The sequence below is a fragment of the Hylobates moloch genome, unplaced genomic scaffold (genome assembly GCF_009828535.3).
Source record: "Hylobates moloch isolate HMO894 unplaced genomic scaffold, HMol_V3 SCAFFOLD_32, whole genome shotgun sequence".
NCBI classification, from domain to species: domain Eukaryota; kingdom Metazoa; phylum Chordata; class Mammalia; order Primates; family Hylobatidae; genus Hylobates; species Hylobates moloch.
The window spans coordinates 1,898,718-1,920,358 of NW_026652307.1; the positions used below are offsets into that span (position 1 = coordinate 1,898,718).

Here is a 21,641-nt window from a genome sequence, read left to right on the forward strand (position 1 = left end):
CGACATACCTGCCCCACCCCATCCTGTCTCCAGCCGCCCTGGAATTTTTCAACATGCGCATGTTCTACTTTTCCAGTTTTAAAAAGCCTGTTGAGTTTTTTTCAATAATGCTCCTGCCTCCCACAAAAAACATTTATTTTCCCTTCCCTGCCTATATTTCCAAGGGGTGGGGGAGTGTTTTGAAAGCTATACATCATACAGGAACGATGGTTCTGAGTGTTTGCTGAAGATTTGGGTTTTATTTATTTATTTATTTTTTGGTCAAAGCTGCTCTAAAATTAGAATCCTTGTAGAAGCCCTCCTCGAAATACATTTCACAATGGGATTACATATTAGCCCAGGGGTTTTGCTCCAACAGGATAAGCCCAGACACTCTGGATAGCAGTTACAGCTTTCAAGCAGGATGTACATCTCCTGGTGGGTGCCAGCAATCATCAGTCCTGGCCAGAGCCAGCTCCCCCAGTAGCCCAGGACAGATGGACAGACGGGAGCTGGTGCCCGGTTCAGGCCCCGAAACATCTCTAACCCCTGGTCTCCCTCAAGAGACACACATGGCCTCTCTGTGTGCAGCGAGGTGCTGGGGCAATCTCTGGGCCTCCCTTGCAAACAGGGAGCACCCCTTGCAGCAGGCACACGGCAGCCTCCTCCTGAGACAGTGTCCATCGCAAACCAGGAGATGGCTGCTGTGTCAGCAGGGCCAGCACTTTCTATTCTACTAACTGACATGAACGGAACATTTACCAGTAGGTAAATTACAGTTACGTTACTGTAATGTCAAAATCCTGCAAAGGTCACGTGCCTCATCTGGAACTCATACCCATCCCAGGAGGAGGAACTAGCATTGCCCCCAGTTTATAGAGGAGGACCCCAAAGCATGGTCTGATGAAGGCACTGACAGAGGTTGGCCAGGCACAGTCAGTAGGGGTGAGGCTGAAGCCTGACCCAAAGGCCAGCTTCCAGGCACCCAGCTCCAGCTCCCTGCAGGGGGGATGCACCATGGCCCTGACGCTGAGTCCCTTTCAGCCTTTCAAAAAAATGAGGGCAAGTTATGTCACAAAAAAATCAGGGGAAGTACCCGCACGTGCACACCTGTACACACAAACACACACACACTTGTACATGCACATACACACACACATACACATGCACAAACACACATGCATACACACGCAATGACTCATTCTCCCAATGACTTTTGACAAAAATAAGCAGAAAAAGCTATAGTGAAGGTTATTGCCTAAAAGACAGATGGCAAAGTTGACCTTAAAAGATCTGCTTGTGAGTCTCAGAGGCTGTGCCTTCTCCCAGGAGCTGCCTCTTCTCTCTGGGAAGAAAGGAGGGGAGTGGGTAGGGAAGAGGAAAGACAAACTAAGTGCCATGTGATTCTGTAGAGGTGACCTCTCTTCCTTTGTCCTCTGTACCCCCAAACTCTTTTCCAGCTTGGCACACAGTATGTGGTAGACATGGCCCACCGTGCCCCCGACACCTCTCCAGGGGCCGGTGGCCTGTTCTCCCTGTCACCTGTGTACAGCTCCTGCAGGGAAGGCCACTGAGGCAGGCAGGAAGGCTAGACTGCTACTGCCAGCCAGTGCCTACTTGGGAAAGGCCACCATGGGAAATCTACAAAGGGTTCTGGGCCACCCGTGAGGACAAAGTGTTAATGGGGGCAGGAAATCAACATGGCACATGGATACATATGTAACAAACCTGCACATTGTGCACATGTACCCTAAAACCTAAAGTATAATAATAATAAAAAAAAAAAAGAAAGACAGGAAGGTGGCAAAGATCTTATCATGGACCAGAAATATGCCTGAACCCCAGAAGAAAGAGAGAAACGGGGCATGTTACATGTGCCAAGACCATGCTCCCAGCCCTGACACTGTGGACAGTCGCCAAGATGTGCCAGGCTGACATGGGCTGCCCAGCATGGCCCCACCTAATCCCTGTGTGGGGTCTGACTCATAGGTCCTTCCACAGGGCAAGAGCAGGAGTCTGGGCAAGCCCCAACTCTGCCACCTGCTCCCTGGGGAACCTGGCTACATCAGTCTATATGCACTGGGGTGCTCACCTACAAATAACCTACCTGCTCAGGGGTCTGCGAGGATGAGGCGGAAGCAGGCGTGGGAGCCCACAGCCCCTGAGAGCACCCTCCCAAATTCTGCACAGCAAGCACCTCAGCAGAGGCGAGGCCCTGGGGGCCTGGAGCGTCTTATGCTGCCAGAAAGCAAGAAAGAGCTCAGACAATGATGGGAGCACTCCACTGGCACAGACACCGACTCAAAGGAGCTCCCAGTGGCCACGTCTGGGACAGTTCCAGCAACAAGAAGATGACAGCAGTGGACTCTACTCCACAGGATAAACATACATGCAGGCGTCCACACTAGTGTAAGTAAACAGGTGAATAAATACACGAGAGCATGGGGGAAGCTTTCCTTTATTAGTGAGTAATGGAACTCACTAATACATTTAAGAGAGATGACGGAAAGAGAGCCACCCCTGAACACGCACCATGGTGATAACTGGCAGGCAAAGATTCCCAGGGTGGGAAAAGGTGTGATGAGAAACGATGTCTGACAGTCTCAAGGTTTCCCACAAAACGCTGACGAATTACAAAGAGGAAGAAAGTATTAACTTTAGAGCAGAGACACCTGGCTGAGCAAGCACAGTCAACATCACCAGGATTGGTACAACTGACCTAGGGATCTCCACGACATCACTTCTGGGGGATTTGTGCCAAAAACGCATATACTCGATTTAATAAGAAGGAAACATCAGACAACCCCTCATTTAGGGACAGTCTACAAAATAACTGAAAGTACTCTTCAAAGGCATCAGGCTATGAAGACACTAAGGAACTGTCCCACATTGGCGAACGCTAAGGAGACATGCTGGCCGGATGCCACGTGGGATCCTGGGTGGATCCCAGGATAGAAAAGCATGTTAGCAGAAAAATGGACTCAATTCAGATAAGGTCGGTAGATGAGTTCATTGTATTGTACCAAAGCTAATTTCTTCTTTTTGATGACTTACTGTACTTAAGTGGGATGTTATTTGGGGAATATAGGTGAAAGGTACGCAGGAGTTATTTTTTACCATTTTGTGACATTTTTAGATGTCTAAAATGTTTCAAAGTGAAAAGTTTAAAAATGTTCTAAAGGAAATTAGAAATACACATAAAAAGGAGTGGATATGGGGCCAGCCTGAGAGTCACACTAGTAAAGCCACCAAGTAACCATGGAAACACACCGGGGTTAGGGTGAGTGTGAGGAGCCAGGGAGGGCCTCGGAGGGGCACCCCTCCAGGTCCTGTGTGCCAACAGGGAGGGTGACAATGGTCACAAGGGCCCTGATACTTTCACAGCCGGCACAGCCTCCAGAACCACTCCTCCTGCGGCCTCAGGACAATGCCATGACCAGACCATGTCACAGATCAGGAAACTGAGGTAGCACAGAGCAGGAGCACCAGAGTCTGGCCACACAGCTTTGCGTCTCAGCTCCGTCAGGGTAGCCAGGTGACCAGGACGATCCCTTCACCTCTCTGATCCTGAGGCTTTCCCCTGTAATGTGGAAGCAATAAACTTCCCTCCCCGTATTAGTTTTCTATTGCTGCATAACACAAAACCATAAGCTTACTGGCTTCAAATAACACCCACTTAATAGCTCATAGTTCCGTAAGTCAGAAGTCAGGACATGGCAGGACTGGGTCCTCTGCTTGGGGTCTCAAAGGCTGAAATCAGTGTGTCAGCCCAGGTGCCTTCTCATCTGCTCAGGGTCCGAAAGGCTGAAATCGGTGTGTCAGTGGGGTGCCTTCTCATCTTCCCTCAAGGGGAGACTCTACTTCCGTGCTCACTCAGGCTGTTGGCAAGAGTCAGATCCCTGCAGCTATGGGACTAAGATCCCTATCTCTCTGTTGACCATCAGCAGGGGCCACTCTCAGCTCCTAGAGGTCACTCTCATTCCCTGCCACATAGTCCCCTCCATCTTCAAACCAGCATCCCCCGCTTCCATCCTGTGCTTCCAGTCTCAATCTCCAGGAAGAACTTTGTCCCCTTTAAGGCTTCCCTGATTAGGGCAGGGCCACGAAGGCTTATACTTTCTTAAAGTCTCCTGTGCATATAACATAGCCTAGGCATGGAGGCAAAACCTGTCACAGTCGCTGGTCCCTGCCACACTCAGGGGAGGGGGCTATACAGGATATGGGTCATGGAGGGTCTTCATAAAGGAATTCTCCCTTCCACATTTGCTCACAGTAGGAGAAGCACACAGGAGGTAGTGAACATCCACCCCTGCCAGCATCCCTGCTCCATCGTGCCAGGAAAAAAAACTGCCCAAGGAATCCACGTCCAACTCCCATTTTCCAGCTTCTCATGTATAAAGAAGAAAACACAGTCCATCCTAGGGCACCCCAGGCAATCTCTCCAAGTATCCTGCACTACCCCAGACTCTCTATAAACAGGTCCAGGCTCTCAGCCCTGCTCAGGGTGAGACAGCACCTCTCGCACAGCCTTCAGGGCTCCTGCATGAGGGTCCTGGTTGGAGCCTTTGGTTGCACCATGGGGTGCCCAGACACCACGTAGGTGCCTCATGGCACATACCCTTCCCTTCCCTCTCCTGCCCTTCCCTTCCAAGCTGAGATTGAGCCTCCTCTCCTGCACAGATCTTCCTCCGGGCAATGGAGTCCCAGCCCCTTTTCTGAATGAGCTCTGCAAACTCCAGCCCAGGCTCCACCATCTGTGGCTGCCACACCCTCTTCCCTGGTCTCACTCTGTTGCCTTCCTGGGACCCATTTCCACCCGGGGTGGCCAGCCAGAGTGATGGCTTGGAAATGTGCCCAATCACACTCTTTGTCTCTGTCACACACACTCACACACGCACACACTCACACCCCTCTCTTCAGACATCCCATGGTTCCTTCATGGCAGACAAGTTCCTCCCCAGTCCAGGAGGCCCCAACCGTCTGGCTCCCAGCTCCCCTGCAGCCCCATCCCGCCATACTCCTGCTTCTCTCTTGCCTCTGGCTCCAGCCGAAGCTGCCCCCACCACCTGGCCTTTGCACTACCAATCTCTCGGCCTAGCATACCTTTCCCTTCCCTGCTGGGCTAGTTAATTCCAAGCCACTTTTGGCTCTAACTCAAGTGACCTCCCCTGGACCCTTCCCTCAGATCCGCAGACATGCCAACCCCTCTACAAGACCGCAGGGCTCCAGGGTGGCCTCCCCACAGCTGGATGGGGCATTCGCCTGTGAGCTGATGGGATCTAAGCCCATCACCCACCGGACTATCTACCCATGAGGATGAGGCAACAGGTTTGTTTGCTGTGCTATTCCCCAAGCCCAGCCTCACCCCTGACATTATCATAGGCACTAAATTTGCTGGAGGGGAAGGAGAAAGAAGAAGGACAGAGGGAGAGACGGAAGGAGGGATGAAGGGAGAAATGACACGTACCATGAGCTATGACTCTTTTTTCTACTCAGGCTCTCAACTGTGGACAGAAGCCGCTTAATTCCCCTTCCGCACCTAGCACAGACACCAGAACGTCAGCCCCGCGAAATGTTAGCTGAGCCCCTGGGTGCTAAAGTGAACAACTTCCACCTCCTCCTTGCTAAAGATTTCACCAGGCAAGATGCAAACATCAGTTCAACAAAACAGAAAAAAAAAATGACTGGAACCCCTCTTTTCCTATAAGAAAATAGCTGCTCTACGCTAATATCCTCTGGAATAAATTGTTATTAGTTAATTTTTTAACACCACATAGAGACCAATTATTAACAAATGTGTGGGCTCACTTTGAGTGATGCATATTCCTGAGAACTCACAGCCGGGCTCCTGCCCACTGGCTTGCTCCAGGAATTTCCAACAGGGTGAGACTATTTAACCTGAAGCCATCATGGAACTCTGTTTATTGTTGTTGTTTTGGGTTTTTCCCCCTCGATTTTAATTTTTTTACGGGAACATGGGAATAGGTATGAGGAGAGGTGCTAGGCGTCACTATCATGTACCCAAGAGTCAATCAATGTTTACCATGCACCTGCTATGAGCATAGCTCTATTCTACAGCCCAGGATGGAGCTGGAACAACACAAATCCCTAAAGAAAAAGGATACAAATATACTCCCCAAGTGGAAAAGGGCTGGAAAAATATTACAGGAAAATAATCACATTAAAATGTCAACACTGTTTGAAGTAATGATCTTAAGGAAAAGACAGGCTGTATTAGACTCCCAACGGGGAAGCAAGCGGGGAAAGCCAGCCCAGGTGAGTGAGAGCACAGGCAATGCTCTGAGCTTACCCCACATGGCATGGTATTAAATGTGCTCCAAAACTCACCCTTCCCATTAAAAAAAAAATGAGCTAAATTATAAACTTTCCCTAAATCTTTTGTTATTTCACATCAAAGCAGAACCAGCTACTTGCAAGGATTAGGGGAAAGAACTAACCAAAGCAAACAGCTCGTGCTCCCTTAGCTCAGTGTCCACGTGCAGGTTCCTTCCTGCGCCCAAAGGCAACCCTAAGGAGCCAAGGGGCTCGTGGTCAGCTCAGCGTGGCCACAGCCGGAATGAGACTCAGCTTTGACCCTGGGTCTTTTACCCAACTCAGCATTCTGACTGCCTCAAGCCAGTTCACCTACTAGGAAATCAGGGGCAATGCCTTGAGAGGAGCTTCCTGGTGCATGCCAGCAGACTCCTGAACCAGCTCCAGGGCAGTACAGGGTGAGGGGGGGAAGTTCTAGAGGGATGCCTGATTTCACCCAGCAGCTCAGGCCAGGAAAACCCTCCCTCCTGCATCTTGAGGCCCAAAGGGAGACGAGGGCATCTGGGAGCCTCAAAACTGCACCAGATCAGAGCCTCCTGCTCTCATCCACCAAGATATGGCCTTTGGTGAAAGCTTCTCCACAGTGATAGGAGGCGGCGAATGCTAGCTCATGGTGACCAGGATCTTCCTGTGTCCCAGGAACTGTGCTAAACGCTTTACAGAATTCATCTCATCTCAGCATCATGACTGCTCATCTAAGGGGGTATTAATATAAGTAAAGTAATCCTCATTCTGCAGATGGGAAAACTGTGGATCAGTGATGCTACGTAGATCTACCAAAGCCGCACAGTGAACCCAGGCAGTCTGACACCAGAGACCACATATCTGCAAGCACCCCACAGACCTTGTCTGTTGGCATCCAATGTCAAGGCATCACCCTATCAGAGGTGACAGGAGATTCCAAGGTGATTCTGACTCCAGGAGCACACAGACTACATAGGGAAATAAGCCTAATGTGTGGATTACAAGACTGGCCCCAATTCTCCACCTCTCCTGTATCTACATATGACTTTCCTGCTCCCTCAACCAAAGGGGTCAAGTGTATTTCCCTCCCTTTGATCTGAAGTTGGCCAATAGGCTAACAGAATCAGCATAAGTGAAGGTTTCCAGCCTAGGCCCTAAGAGGTCCCATGTATCTTCACCACTACACAAGACTAACATGGCTGGTTTAGACCACAGGTTCAAGAAGGATAAGAGACGCATGGAGAAGAGCCAGCCTGGACCTTCGACCCTGCCAAACTTCAGAAACCCACGGACTCAAACCTCAACGCTGTAGGGCCACTGAGTTCTGGAGATTGCTTTTGCAGAAGCCTGTGACACCTGGCAGAGAATGAATGTGATACAGCACAGAAAGGGACAAGTTTGAGAGGCCTGGCACTTATTACATATGTGTCCTGTCATTTTACTTGTCAAAATGGTATGCCCCTAGCCAAACCATGAGCTTCCCGGATGTACGACGCCTCTTTGCATCACCCTCACACCATGCTCCATGCACGCTGTAGCGCTTAATGCGTCAGCAAGTAGGTAAGTAATCATGGCCAGGCCACAAGACCAAGATGAAAATTTATAACAGCATTTCCCCATTTCACTGAAACCTGTACACCAGCTTTGTGGTTTTTGGCATGCCTGTGTCTTCCAAGCGCTACCTTCATGGTTTCTTCGCATATTTCTGTGTATTACCACCACTACATTCTTACTAGTTCTTTTTTTTTTTGAGACGGAGTCTCGCTCTGTCACCCAGGCTGGAGTGCAGTGGCGCAATCTCGGCTCACTGCAAGCTCCGCCTCCCGGGTTCACGCCATTCTCCTGCCTCAGCCTCTCCGAGTAGCTGGGACTACAGGCGCCCGCCACCACGCCCGGCTAATTTTTTCGTATTTTTAGTAGAGACGGGGTTTCACCGTGGTCTCGATCTCCTGACCTCGTGATCCGCCCGCCTCAGCCTCCCAAAGTGCTGGGATTACAAGCGTGAGCCACTGCGCCCGGCCCATTATTATTACTATTTCTAAGTCATGTTCTTTTTTATGTAAATCAGCTTGATTGGAAAGAACACTTCTATAGGCCCCCTCTCGATGGAAAACCTGTATCTCTGGTTATATAGAGAGAATAACAGGAAAATAAAGAATGTGGGGTAGGGGCCAGGCAGATCCCCGAAAAACAGGTGACAAGACAATCGTGACACCGTAGACGTCATCAGATCTCAGAAGCTTTGCACAAAAAACCTGGCCAATAAATGTGCCAAAGTCAGTAACCACTTGACTCATGTGACTCAAGAAATGCAGAGTCACCCCAGGAGTAACGCTGCCTAAGACAATGCTTTCCTGCCAAAGGGAAGCAGAAAGATCATTTTTGGCGTATCTTCCTGACTTCATTGAAACTCCAGAGCTAGTGATTACAATAAGGCAACAATTTTTTCTATATATGGATACAAACTTTCAAGAGATAATTGAACCAAAAAGTAATGCCATAACAATACAACTCATTAGGGAGAGTATTGCAAGACCAATGAGGACTTTTTAAAAGGGTTGTATTACAAACAGGAGCATAGTATGTAAAATAAACACACTTCTTAAGTCGTATAGCCACAGCTCCCGTTTTCAGTGCAGGGCAGATCCATTTTGTGGCTGCCAACTAATCAACGTCAAAGTCTACAGATGTCGTGACCATTAGATAAGGTGTGTTGCCAAGCTACCCATCCAACCGACTTGCTTTAACAAACAGGAACACGAGCCCCAGCCCATTAAAGACGGGACCTTCAACAACTCTGCAGACAGCTGATTCTCTGCCATCGCCTTGCCCGACTTTGAATAAATAAACCTTGTCCCAGTGGCCATTCTGGTTAAATGAACTGGGAAATGAAAGAGTACATCTGCCTCTGTGTGCTTTTGTGACTACAGGTATGTATACATCTGTCAGCTAGATGGCTGGAGCCAGGAATGGGGGTGAAACACACATATGTATTCCATGTAAAGGACAGAGGACCGCTTTCCAGTGAGGTGCAGGATGAGGGAGGCAGAAGCTGGGTGGTGCAGATAGGGATGGGCCGGGCCTCAGACTCACTTGGATTCAAGATCCTCTTTAAGCTACCCTTTTATATAAAGGTGACCATGGGCCGGTTAATCAGCCTCACTAGCTTTCTGGCCCTACCTCAAGGGTTTAGAGGAATATTCAATAAAAGGAAGTATGATGGCTCCTTTTATAACAAGAGTTGACAATAAGCACATTTTCACTCCAGCCGTTGATCACTCACCGGATGATTGGCTCTATGAAGACCAGTGACCCTGCCTATCTTGTTCCCTGGATATTGTTAAATAAAATTTGAATGGACATAATGTTTAGGCTTGGATCACGTATCTTAGTCCAACCTTTAGTTTCTTAATAATGGCACAAAACATAAAAACTGCTTCAGTCTTCCCATGAGATTCTTTCTATCTGAGGTTTGAAAGGGCAACTACAGGCCACATGCAGCTCCCAGACATGTTTTATTTTGGTCACATGGTGCTTTTATAAAGTTGATATGGCAGAGACTGTAGTTCACTACCTGATAGTCATTCACACCCTCCCCTTCCTCTGAACCTGCTCTTGTTAGGGGTAGCAGGTTCAGATAGCAATACACCTATCTTAAGCAAATAAACAAACAAAAAGAAAAAGCTACACTTCCCAGGCTCCCTGGCAGCTGGGGGTAGCCATCTGATGCCCTCAGGCCAAGGAGGTATAAGTGGGTGTCACTGGGCAGGGCTCCCAAGAAGGCAATGTCAGACTCGGCAGGTGGACGCCCCTGTGCCTCTCCCTATCCTCTTTGTCCTGCCTAGAAAATGTACTTGTTGCTGGAGGTGAAGCAACCATGTTGCAACCATAATTCGGTATGAAATTCACTGAACATCCCACCCTACGACAGGGACGCCATCATGCTGTCTGGACTTCCGGTGGAAGGAAAACCTTTATCTTCTTTAAGCCAGTGTTATTTAGGTTTTCTGTTACATAAAGTCAACCCAATCCCTAATAGATAAACTTGCCAATATTTAAAAATCACATCTGAAAGGGTTTGAATAACTGTCCCCTCCAAATCTCATGTTGAAATGGAATCCCTAATGCTGGAGGTGGGGTTGGGTGGGAGGTGTTTGAATCATGGGGGCGGATTCCTCATGAATGGCTTGGTGCTGAGGGAGTTCTTGTTCTGACAGTTCATAAAAGATCTGGTTGTTTAAAAAAGCCTGGCACCTCCCTTCTTCGTCCCTCTCTTGCTTCCACTCTCACTGTGTGATGTGCCGGCTCCCCCTTTGCCTTCTGCCATAATTGGAAGCCTCCTGAGGCCTGACCGGGAGCAGATGCTGGCACCACGCTTCCCGCACAGCCCGCAGAACCGTGAGCCAATTGAACCTCTTTTCTTTATAAATTACCCAGTCTCAGGTATTTCTTTATAGCAACACAAAAACCTAACACAACATCTCATATAAAAATCTAGATTCCCAGTGTCACTCTTAAAACAGGATGGTCAGCCAGGCGCGGTGGCTTACGCCTGTAATCCCAGCACTTTGGGAGGTCGAAGTGGGCAGATCACGAGGTCAAGAGTTCAAGACCAACCTGGTCAGCATGGTGAATCCCCATCTCTACTAAATGCAGAAAAAATTAGTTGGGCGTGGTGGCGCACACCTGTAGTCCCAGCCACTGGGGAGGCTGAGGCAGGAGAATTGCTTGAACCAGGCAGGCAGAGGTTGCAGTGAGCCGAGATGGTGCCACTGCACTCCAGCCTAGGCAACAGAGTGAGACACTGTCTCGGAAAAAAAAAAAAAAAAAAAGATGGTCTCAACAACCTAGGCCCACATTTCCATGTGGCAAGAAGCAGCTCCGCCCCAGCAGGCACGCACCCTGACCCTCCCACAGCGGAAGTCCTGGCCCTGCAGACACTGCAGTTTGGTGGCCTGTGTTAAAGAGTTTTCTAGTGCATGGAATAGAACCCAGCTCTCAAATTCAATAAGAAAAGGTCTCAAACTAATATACTTGTATTTTTCAAAGTTTTTCTTTTTGCCTCTGTTCCTGTGACATTTCATATCCTCCCATATATGCTGCCCTGGCTAAAGCTCTGGGGAGGGCCCAGGACACACCCACTATCTACACTGTCCCCTCCAGCATGCTTTGGCCATGCCACGGGACTAGCATTAACAAGGCTCACCTGTGTCATTCCAGATAGACACCCTCCCCTAAAAATCACCTTCCCTGGAGATACACTTGCAAAGGAAACAAACTCATCAGAGTACAACAATCCCCGCAAAATACACATTCAAATCCCATTTCAAGACAACCAGTGTGCTATCCCAAAATTACCAGACCAGAGGGAATAACTTGTGAAGGTGGGGGGACTCTAGGAGATTTCCAGTCACGAGCTGGGGAGCCAGGAAGGGAGCCGAGGAACAGCATCCGAGGCTGGGTGGACCTGGGGCTGGAGAGGGAGGCAGGGGTAGGGGAGGCACAGCCTCCACAAAAGGTGAGAGTGGGAAAGTGTAGGGGAGGAGCCTTTTAGAGCCAGGGGCTCAAAATCCAGAATCAGAGCAGGAACCACATCCTCCTCCTCCTCCCCTTTCCTCCACCGTTCACTGAGAATGGCCCTGGTGCCTGAAGCTGTTCTGCGTCAGTGAGGGACACGGTCCCATGACTCCTGCCTGGCCCCTAGCCAGATCAGCCCTGCTCTTACTCACATTTCACAGAACTCAGAGAGGCTGACCAGCTCAGCCAGGCACAGAGAAGGGCTGGGGTCGACCTGCAGGCTGCTCTTCCTCCCGCTCCCTGCTGTATACATCACCGTGGTCACGGCCGCCATGACTTTGTTAACACAAGATGGAATTACCGCAAAGGGATTGGAGAATGTCTGGGGAGGTGCCTGCCTCCTAAAGCTGCGTCTCAAAATTTACTTATTGTTAGAGACAACAGCTCAGTTATCCTCACTCACTCTGAACTTAAGGACAACAATGCCCACCATTTTACATGAAAGGAAACTGAGATTCAGAGAGGTAAAGTGACTTGCCCAAAGTCACACAGCTTGTCCATGGCTGAGCCAGGACTTGGACACATTTATTTAGCTCCAGGGAAAGAATCTCTTTGCATCTCATCGTTCTCTTGTCCAAAGAGGCCCTTCTGGCAAGGGCCAGGTGTGCTGCATTGCGGGTTCTCTGGGAAAGCTCACTGAATTGAAATAAATGAGTCCTGTGTGGATAGGAAATTATCTCTGCTCGGTACCCTCCCTTTCAGAGGATGAGATGATGAGACTAGGGAGGCTGAGGGTCCCTTCCTGCAGGAGAGGTCAAGACCACACCAATCACTCTGGCACATCCATTCCATCAGCATTCATTGGGGAGCTACCAGGTGTTAGCACAGTGCTGGCACTGGTGACACAGCCAAGAAGACAACAGGCAAGGCCCTGCCCTCAGGGAGCTTATAATCCAAGCAGCACTGTCCAACAAAGCTGTCTGCATGGATGGAATGTTCTAGATCTGCACTATCCAGTATGGCAGCCACAGATGCATGGGGCTTCCGCACACTTGAGATGTGGCTACAACTGAGGAAACAGAATCTTATTTTATTTTATTTAGATTCAAATTGCCACATGTAGCTAGTGGCTACTGTATTGGACAGACCATAAACAAGTTTGTCTAATAAACAGATGAGATCATCTCCAGGAGTACCAAGTGAGGTACTGAAAACAGGCTCCTGTGACCATGAGGCAGGCAGGTGAGGCTGGAGGGTGCCCCTGGGCCTGACTTCCTCATGTCTGTCTTTCTAATGCTGACAGCTTCGCCTGGTACCTGGCAGGTCCTAAAGACAAAGGGGTCCATTGTCACTGGCTTCTGTGTGGTGTTAGGGCGAGGGGGGGCAGAGAACAGGAATTTTGTTTCTTTGGAGACAGGGTCTACCTCTGTCACCCAGGCTGGAATGCAGAGGCATGATGTCAGCTCCGTGCAACCTCTGCTTCCCCAGCTCAAGCGATCCTCCCGACTCAGCCCCCCAAGTAGCTGGGACTACATGAGCACACCACCACAACCAGCTAACTTTTTGTATTTTTTATAGAGACAGGGTTTCACTATGTTGCCTAGGCTGGTCTCAAACTCCTGGGCTCAAGCAATCTGCCCACCTAGGCCTCTCAAACTGCTGGGATTACAGGTGTGACCACCATGCCCAGCTAGGAAAAGGAATTTTAAAGCATCCATTTTCTACAATGAACAGGCAATGCTTTCATAATCAGAAAAAAACTCTGAGTTCTTAAACTCAGTATTTTTTAAGCATCTAGCTTTTATGTTTTTAATAACCCTAAAGAAGCTGACAAGGTAATTACTGCATAGTTCTACTACTAATTAAGCCATGTAGACACTCTACAAGGGGCCAGAGGGAGATCCTCAGAACCCAGGACTCCAGAATAAGAGAACATTCGAGGAAGGAAGCTAGAAAGAGCCACCGTACAGACAAAAGAGGCTCTTGCCTCCGCCCTCTCCCACGCCCAGGCAGGGGGCAGCATTAGAGGGTTTGAGGCAAAGGAGAGACTAGACCAGATTTGCATTTTGGAAACTTCCTGTCCTGCAGGAAAACCGGTAAGAGGAAGAGAACCAAGGCTCAGCGTTGAGGTTGTCCAGGAAAGGGAAGGTAGGAGCTAAACCCGGGTGGGGGTAAGGGTGGGGGTGGGAGACCTGAAACAAGTGAGGTGGGCTCCAGGAGGCCCGTGTCTGGCAGACCTGTGACCGTGGGAGAGGGAGGTGTCAAGAACAGAGCCTGGTGTTGACGGTGTGTGGGTGATGAGGGTGCACAGGTGATGAAGGAAGTGGCCATCAGCACAAGCCCACATCCGTCTGCTGGCAGAGCGGCATGAAAGAGGAAGAGGCCAGCATGGGTTGCCCTGAGCCCAAGGCCTGGGGAATGTGTCTGTGCATCTGTCTGTAGCTCACGATAGGAGAGGATGCTCTGAGAGGATCTCTCTCTCCAGGCAGTAAAGCAGACCTGGACCCGGCCCGGCCCTGCAGAAGGACGCAGCTGCTGGCTCCTCTTTGCTCACCCTCCAAGCATTCTCTGGCCCCATCCAGCTGGCAGGAGTGGCCAGTTGCCTGGCCAGGCACCGCCACATAGGTTGAGACACCAGCGCCTGGGGCTTGTGCACATTCGTCCTACAAATGCTTACTGAAAGTCTCCTGCATCTGAGTTCTGTGCTGAGCTCAGGGGTGCAGCACTTCGGGTGACGGTCAAGCTCCCTGTCCTAAAGAGGCTCCCAGTCTAGAAGGGACAGTTCACAGAGAATGAAACTGACAAGAACCCTAGGTGTTGAAGAGTGCCAGGAGCAAATCAGAAATGAGATCAGAGTTCACTGGGGTGGGGCACAGGTCTGAAGGACTGGAAGGACCAGGCAGAACACAAAGGTCTGGAGCTGAGAGCCAGAGAGTTGGAGAAAGGAGCTGGAGAGTCATGGAGCCAGGACAGAGCAAGGCAGCGACAGCCAAGGGACAAGGGATGGCTGGTGAGGAGCAGTGACGGGATCATGTTGAGGAAGGCCCAGGAGGCAGCCTGGGACCTGACAAGAAGGAGGCCACCATCGTGCTGGGGCCGATGCCAGGGCTGGCCCCAGGATGTGGAGGGGGCAGAAGCCTAGTCCCAGAACCTGAGAGCAGATGGAAGAAAAGGAAGCAAAACCCCTTGTGATCATTAGCTCCTTCGAAGGAGGAAAGATCAGGGGATGCTTCCTTACCTTTGATTAAATTTCTATTTTGGAAGAACACCTAACCATACTCACGGGTGTAGAGTGCGGATTTATAGAGAGGCACATTGTGTAGATGCAGACGGGCCCATTAACGAAGCAGTGGTGAGAGTGGCCGGAAGGTCAGGCCTAGGGGAAATATTTCATCCCCGCCACACAGTCCATGGCCACAGACCTGGCCACGGGAGATTTAATGCACGAATAAGGCCACAAAAAGACACTCATGCTCACTAGCAATCCGGGAACTGCAAATTAACACAAGAAGAAACCATTTGTCACCCTTCCTGCTAGAGAAAAATAGATTGATGATCTCAGGTGTTGGCAAGGGTTTGGAGAAAGGGCACTCTCATAGATTACGGAAAGTGTGAATTCATACATTTTCTAGGAGGGTGCAATATCATTAAAATAAAATATGTGGGTCCCCTGTGGCCTCAACATCCCAAGAGCCGCAAACACACACCCTAGAGGAAATTCTCAGGTGAGTACAAGGCAGTTTGTGCCCAGGTAATTACAGCTGTGTTGTCTGTAGTGGGTAAAAACTGGAAACAATACAAATATCCAATGGCTAAACTGAAAAATATGTTTCTTGGCATCCTGTGTGGGTGTTAAAAGGGAAAGGGAGATGGATATTGCAATGAGGCAAGATCTCCGAGACCCAGTGTGGGGCAGAACCACTCATGGAAGAGCCATGAGTGCAGCACATTCCCGTATGCCATTTTCCAAGCAACACAAGTATATAAAACATTAGGAAAAGTCCAAAGGATGCCCCTCAATTCCCAGCAGGGGTAACCTCTGGAGAATGGGAGAAAGAGGTGTCAAAACATAGCTCACCTTTCGAAGAATGCTTCGAGTCTTTGCAAAGGGAATACTGATACATTAAAAATGCCTTTGCAGGGGAAAACGTGAACGCAACCTTGGACTCTTTCATTAAATTATAGAATTTAGATGGGAGGAGACAGCTCTGCTTCTTTACTCTGTGTGAGGTTATTCCACAGCTGGAGCTTCAGGTTCAATTTTCAGGAGTCTCACATTAGAGCAGCAGGTGGACAAATAAGGGAGGCCATCTAGGAAGAGCAGGTGAAGGGCCTAGACTTTTCAAAAAGCGAGTGAGGTGGTTTCAATACCTAAAACTCCAGGCTGTCTGAAAGCCCTGAGTAACATGCAGCAGGAGAAGATCCCATCAGGAATGATGGATACCAGACCCTTTGGAACCATTGGAAAAAGAATTCTTAAACAGATCTGCCCAAAGACAAGCATGCACTACATCAGGAAGAAGTGAGTCCACCATCAAAAGAGGTATGCAGGCACACACCAGGCCAGCCAAGCAAGGTGCTTACAGAAAATACTCCCTGAGCCCGCCCTTCCTCCACCAAGTTCCCAAGTTCCTTCCAACTTGATGATTCTGATTCTCTTTCTGCCAGAACAGAAACACAATCTGCTTCACACAATCCATAAATACTTAATTGCTTGGTGCTTTTTAGTAAGGTTCTACTGCTCAGAATTGCACATATTTTAGACTTTTCACCTCTGACACCTGTTACCTGGGTCCCATTTAGACCAGTTGCACCAGAGGAGAGCTCAAGCCTGTGCCCTCCCACGCATAACTTAATCACAGACATCCCAGCCCTTCCTCCTCCTTCTCTCATGGACCGGCACCACCTGCCCAACCCTCCGCTCCCACCCACAGAGGCATAAACTTACAGACAGCCAAAAAGCCAAGTCCTCCATAATTTCCATTTCAAGTTTGCTTCCTTTTACTGCCAGGGAGACAAAGGGAGCTGAGAAGGATTCTCATGAGGAGCCACTCAACTTCCATGATTGGAACAGTTGTGGATGCGCCTCTCCAACCCAGAGAAAGGCAATCCATCATGGAGTGCTGAAGGCTGAATCCCCCATTCCTAGTAAAAGGATTAATTAAAGCCTTAAGGGTCTGCCATGGCAGCCTCTGCTTGAAACTCTAAGGAAATTAACCTGCCCTCCCAGATAAAGAAAAGTCAGAGATTTATTCAGGCAGGTACCTTAGTTTGATCAAGTGACACAGTGTCAATAGTCTTAACAAAGAAATCTTCCAATACTTGCCCGGGTTTATTGTTTAAATTTTCAAATGGGGGGGGGAGAGGGGGGGGGGCTCCAGTGCCCACACAGCTGCCTGTAATGGGTCCTCTAGGCAGTTCACCGGGAAGCTCTGATGTGTTCCAGTAAAGGAATCCCTCCCCACAAAGCCAGCCTTCACCCGGGCCCCAGGGATTCTCTTCACTTTGATGCCCACCATTTAACATGATCGAGTCCCCATTTGGGGTCGTTGCATTTAGAGAGAATAAGTCTTCAAAGGCAGGCAAAGCAACTTGTTATCAAAACAGAATCTACGAAGCAATTGTGCTTCTCTAAGATACAAAACTGAGTCCTGTGGCTTGATACCAAAACACCAGCTTTGATTCTTTTTTTGAACCCTACATTTCAGAAGCCCAGACTTCTCCCTGTGAAGTGAAAATTGCCTTCTGGTGGAGAGAGGTTTTAATGATCACTTTGCTTCCTGCGTCTCCATGGTGACAGGCGCACACAGCCCACCCCTCCTCCTGCTTTATTAGGCCTTTCTTCCTCTCTGGAAAGTAATCAATCAAGCCCTATAGACGCCTTTGTGACCGGTTTATCACCTAAACAATCAACGCTGCCATGGGGGTGGAAGAGTGGACAGAGTCCACACACTGTCACGAAACCGGGCTCTGTCCTGGCGCACGCCCTTCCTCTCCCTGCCGGCGGCTCTGCCCAGCACACCTGTCCGGGGGGCTAGCGCGCCCAGGTGCGCCAGGCCCCGCTGGAGTCAGGCGCCCGGTGGAAGCCCTCAGCGCGGTGGCCTCAGCTGCGGAGCGCTGCCCTCCAGGAGCGGATGCCCAAGCGGGGACGTCCGGAGCTGGGGCCCGGCCGTGGGGAGGGAGGGAAGGGCCCAGAACCGGCGCTGGGCGGAGGCGGCCACGGGTCTGCCTCTCTTCCCCCAGCCGGTAAGCACCCGAGGAAGGGAAGCCCCCTTCGAGGGGACGGCAGAGCTCACCAGCCGGAGAGGAGGGGAAGCTGCGGGGCCTGGCTCTACCCAGGAAATCAGCTCTTTTATGGACAAAGGGCTCCGAGGCGCCCCAGCCATGCGAGACTGGGGATAGGAACCGCGGGGCCGAGCGCCGGTTCCTGCCGCGGCTCCCCGAATGCAGGCGGGGCGCGGAGCCGCGCGGGGTCCTGCTCCCAGCACCACCTGCCTCGGGCCTCCCCGACCCCGCCCGCGGCCCCCGCCCAGCCCGTTACCTGGGTTCTCCCCGGCGTCCGCGGAGGAGGTGGCCGAGGAGTCGGTGAGGACGCTGGGGTCACTCTGCGAGCGGCCCCGCGACACGAGGCAGCCGCTCCCGTCCTCCGACGCGGCCATGGGCCCGGCCGGCGCGGGGGCAAGTTAGAGCGAGCTGCGTGGAATCAGAGCATCCGAGGTGGCCAAGGTCACCGGCGAGGGGGCTGGAGGGGACGTCTTTTTAAAAAAGAAAATTAAAAAAAAAAAAAAAAAAAAGGCCGGGAAAGGAAAAGAGCTGGAGAAAGACGCCCGGGCCGGGGCTGGCTTCAGGGCGGGGAGACAATAGCCTCGCCGGCTGCAGCCAGGCGCATCCCGGCGTGCGCGGCCTCGCTTTGTTATTTATTCGTGTTTATTCCCATTCTTCAGTCTATATTCCAGGAAAAAAAAAAAAAAGTTGAACCAGGAAATAAAAACTTTTTCTTGTCAGTGTTTATTGCGTGCTTGGGGCAGGGGGTGATGTCCTGGAATGTCTGGGGGCGCTCCCTCCCCCCACCCCCCCCCCCACCCCCCAGGAAAAAAGGGAAAAGGAAGAATCTTTGCTCTTGCAATTGCTTTAATCTGAAAGCTGTTCTTGGAGCATCTGTTGGAAAACATTAGGATTCTCCCATCATGCCGCGCGAGAGGAGCATGACGTCACGGGAGAGGGGCGTGAGAAGGCGCGTGGCCACTAGGAGGGGTCGCACATACCTGGACCGCGCGCAGGGGTTGGGGAGGCGGGGCTGGACCCTGGGTTAGGAGCCGCCCACCCTCCCAAGCCGTGCTCTAGAAACAAGAAAGCTTCCTAGTCCTGCTTCCTCCCCTCCCGGAGGAAAGGGAACCCTGAGGGCCCCTAATTTCCCCAGCAGCTGCAGACAGCTGGTTTCCCTGATCCTTCCTCTCCTGGGACTGGGAGGCCAGTGGGTCCCGACGCGCCCACCCCGGCACCGGAGGGGAGCGACCTGAGGCTTCCTCCCCGCAACCACCTGGCCTGGGCCTGCTAGGGCACCGGACACTCCGAACCCTCCTCCCTGCCGGGGAGGGAGAGGGAAGAGGCCACGGGCGCTTTCCAATGAGGCTTTTCCGCAGATGCCCTTAGGAACCTGAGGGGCCAGGCAAGGGAGGCAAAACCCCCCAGGGCTGCCACTCACAGAGGTGTCCTCCAGGGTGCTAAGGAGCGATTCTCACCACCCCAGCGGTGGTGTGGGGTGAACGCAGGCAGGCAGCTGCTGCTTCCCCAGCCAGGGCAGGGAAGGCAGAAAGTCCAGGAAAGGGGCAGAGACGGGGGCGGAATGGTGGTGTCACCTGGCCTGGTCCTGGAAGGTGCCCAGAGGAGGAGGCATTTCAACAGACATCAGGATTCAAGGGCCATAGAGACACCTGGGAGAGGACACCTCCATTTCAATTTCTCAAACAACCCCATGGGGCAGCCCCACTCTGAGTCCCCTTTGCAGGTGCTGGAAGGGGTGGGGGGAAGTGGGGAGAGTTGCTCACCAAGGGTCCTCCTGCTGGGGACAGAGCCCTCCCTAAGGCTGCCCCCATCAGATTAGCACCTACAGCAGGGCCTGGGAGTGCAGTGTGAGCGCAGGCAGTGTGGACGAAATCCCGATTAAGCACCAAGGACATAACTGAGCGGGGTGGTGGTGGGGAGGGGGAATAAAGTGGATGTTCACTCCATACAGAGCTTTGGGCTCTTAGCAGCAGTTATTTCAGCAGCATCAGTCACCTCTAAAGAAAGGACTCATTCATTCATTCAGAATATGTGCAGAGTCGAGTGTGTGCCAGGCACCACACCAGGCATTAGGGACCTAGCAGTGCACAAACACAGAGACGCCCCACCTCCTTGAGTCTTCCGGGAAAGGGGGAGGGTGAAGCCGAGAATGGTCACCAACACACTAATAAGATGCCCAAATAATCATTTAATTACAGTTGGCAATTAACATCAGGAAACAAAGAGGAAACTGGTGGGAAACTGCTAGGAATAGATACGTTTTATCCATATAAAAATGTGCTGGCTGGACGTGGCCTGCCAGCCTTGGACTGAGCATTTTGCAGGGGAACCTCATTCCTTCCTACAACTGCCCTGGTAGGTGAGAGCTACTGTGGTCTCTACTTTTGAGATGAGGGCAACTTCAAGAGGTGAGCACTCTTGCCCAGGTCACAAGCCAGCACGTGGAAGAGCTGGGCCACAGCCAATGCTCTTGGCCCAGGGTCTCTCCAAGTGGGTCTTCAACACCCCCCACTCCAAGTCCCCAGGGGCTGTCCTGACACACTGAGTACCGGCCCCATGGGAAGGTTTCTGAATCCTTGCCCCCAGCCATGCCTTGGGCCCCTTCCAAGTCTGGGTGAGTGAACACCTGAGACAGTTCAGTTCCATTGGAAGGAAGCCTGCAGCTGACCCAGCCGTAGCAGGTGCAGAGATGGTGGGGACAGGCAGGAAGGGATAGAGGCCAGAGACTGGCTATAGGTGGGGGAGAGGAGAAAGGTCACACCAGAGGTCTCCAGCTGTCTGTCATTTGCCAACCATCCCTATGTTTTTTAGCCTTCCCTATTTAAAACCTATTCTTCCATTGCCTTAAGATCCGTCTTTAAATCAACTCTTTGCACTTAAACATATTTTTTCTTTTCTTTCTCTCTCTCTCTTTTTTTATTGAAAGAGTTTTGCTCTGTTGTCCAGGCTGGAGTGCAGTGGCTATTCACAGGGGCAGTCATAGTGCACTACAGCCTCAAACTCCTGGGCTCAAACAATCCTCCCACCTCAGCCTTCCGAGTACTTGGGAGTACAGGTGTGCCCCTCCACACCGGGCCGACATGCATGTTAAAGGAAGCCTTCGATAGGACTGATGGAGCACAGCCTCGCTGGCTGGCATTGGTGGGAGGGACCACAGCACTAACTCAATACCTGAGTCCACTCTTGGCCTGAGCTGTCTCCTGTGTGGTTAAAAAGGGTCCAAGGGTGAGAGAGGAGTTCAGCCAGGCAGGCAGCGAATAGAGACATCCTCCTTAATGTTACCATAAAGACGAAGACCAGAAGGAACTTTCTATCTAAGCCAATGTTACTGCCTTGTCCCTGTACCACCAAAAATTATCCCTGGTCCCTTCACATGGTCTACACTGCAGCACCCATTCACCTGCTCCACCAAACTGTGTATGGATGAGGGTTAAAAACATATAAAAGGATAAGACTTGGCATTTGAGCTCAGGAGTCCACATGGAGTGGGGAAGCAGAAGATGAGATGCAACCAAGTTTTATTTCTTAGAAGTATATATTTTAGCAAAGCACTGTGGTTTGCT

At 50.9% G+C, this 21,641-nt stretch overlaps 1 protein-coding gene across 3 annotated transcripts in view; it reads right to left on the minus strand.

Annotated features, from left to right (window-relative positions):
• Positions 1-21,641, minus strand: part of LOC116463287 (phosphatase and actin regulator 3-like) — a 271,936-nt gene that overhangs the window by 224,760 nt on the left and 25,535 nt on the right. The window contains exon 1 of one of the 3 annotated variants that reach the window (XM_032146323.2): positions 18,335-18,935. The exons of the other annotated variants lie outside the window; for them this stretch is intronic. Within the exon in view, the coding sequence (XP_032002214.1) occupies positions 18,335-18,452 (118 nt within the window). The 5' untranslated portion in view covers positions 18,453-18,935. Of the gene's footprint in view, positions 1-18,334; positions 18,936-21,641 lie in introns of those variants that run through there. 3 annotated transcript variants of the gene reach the window in all.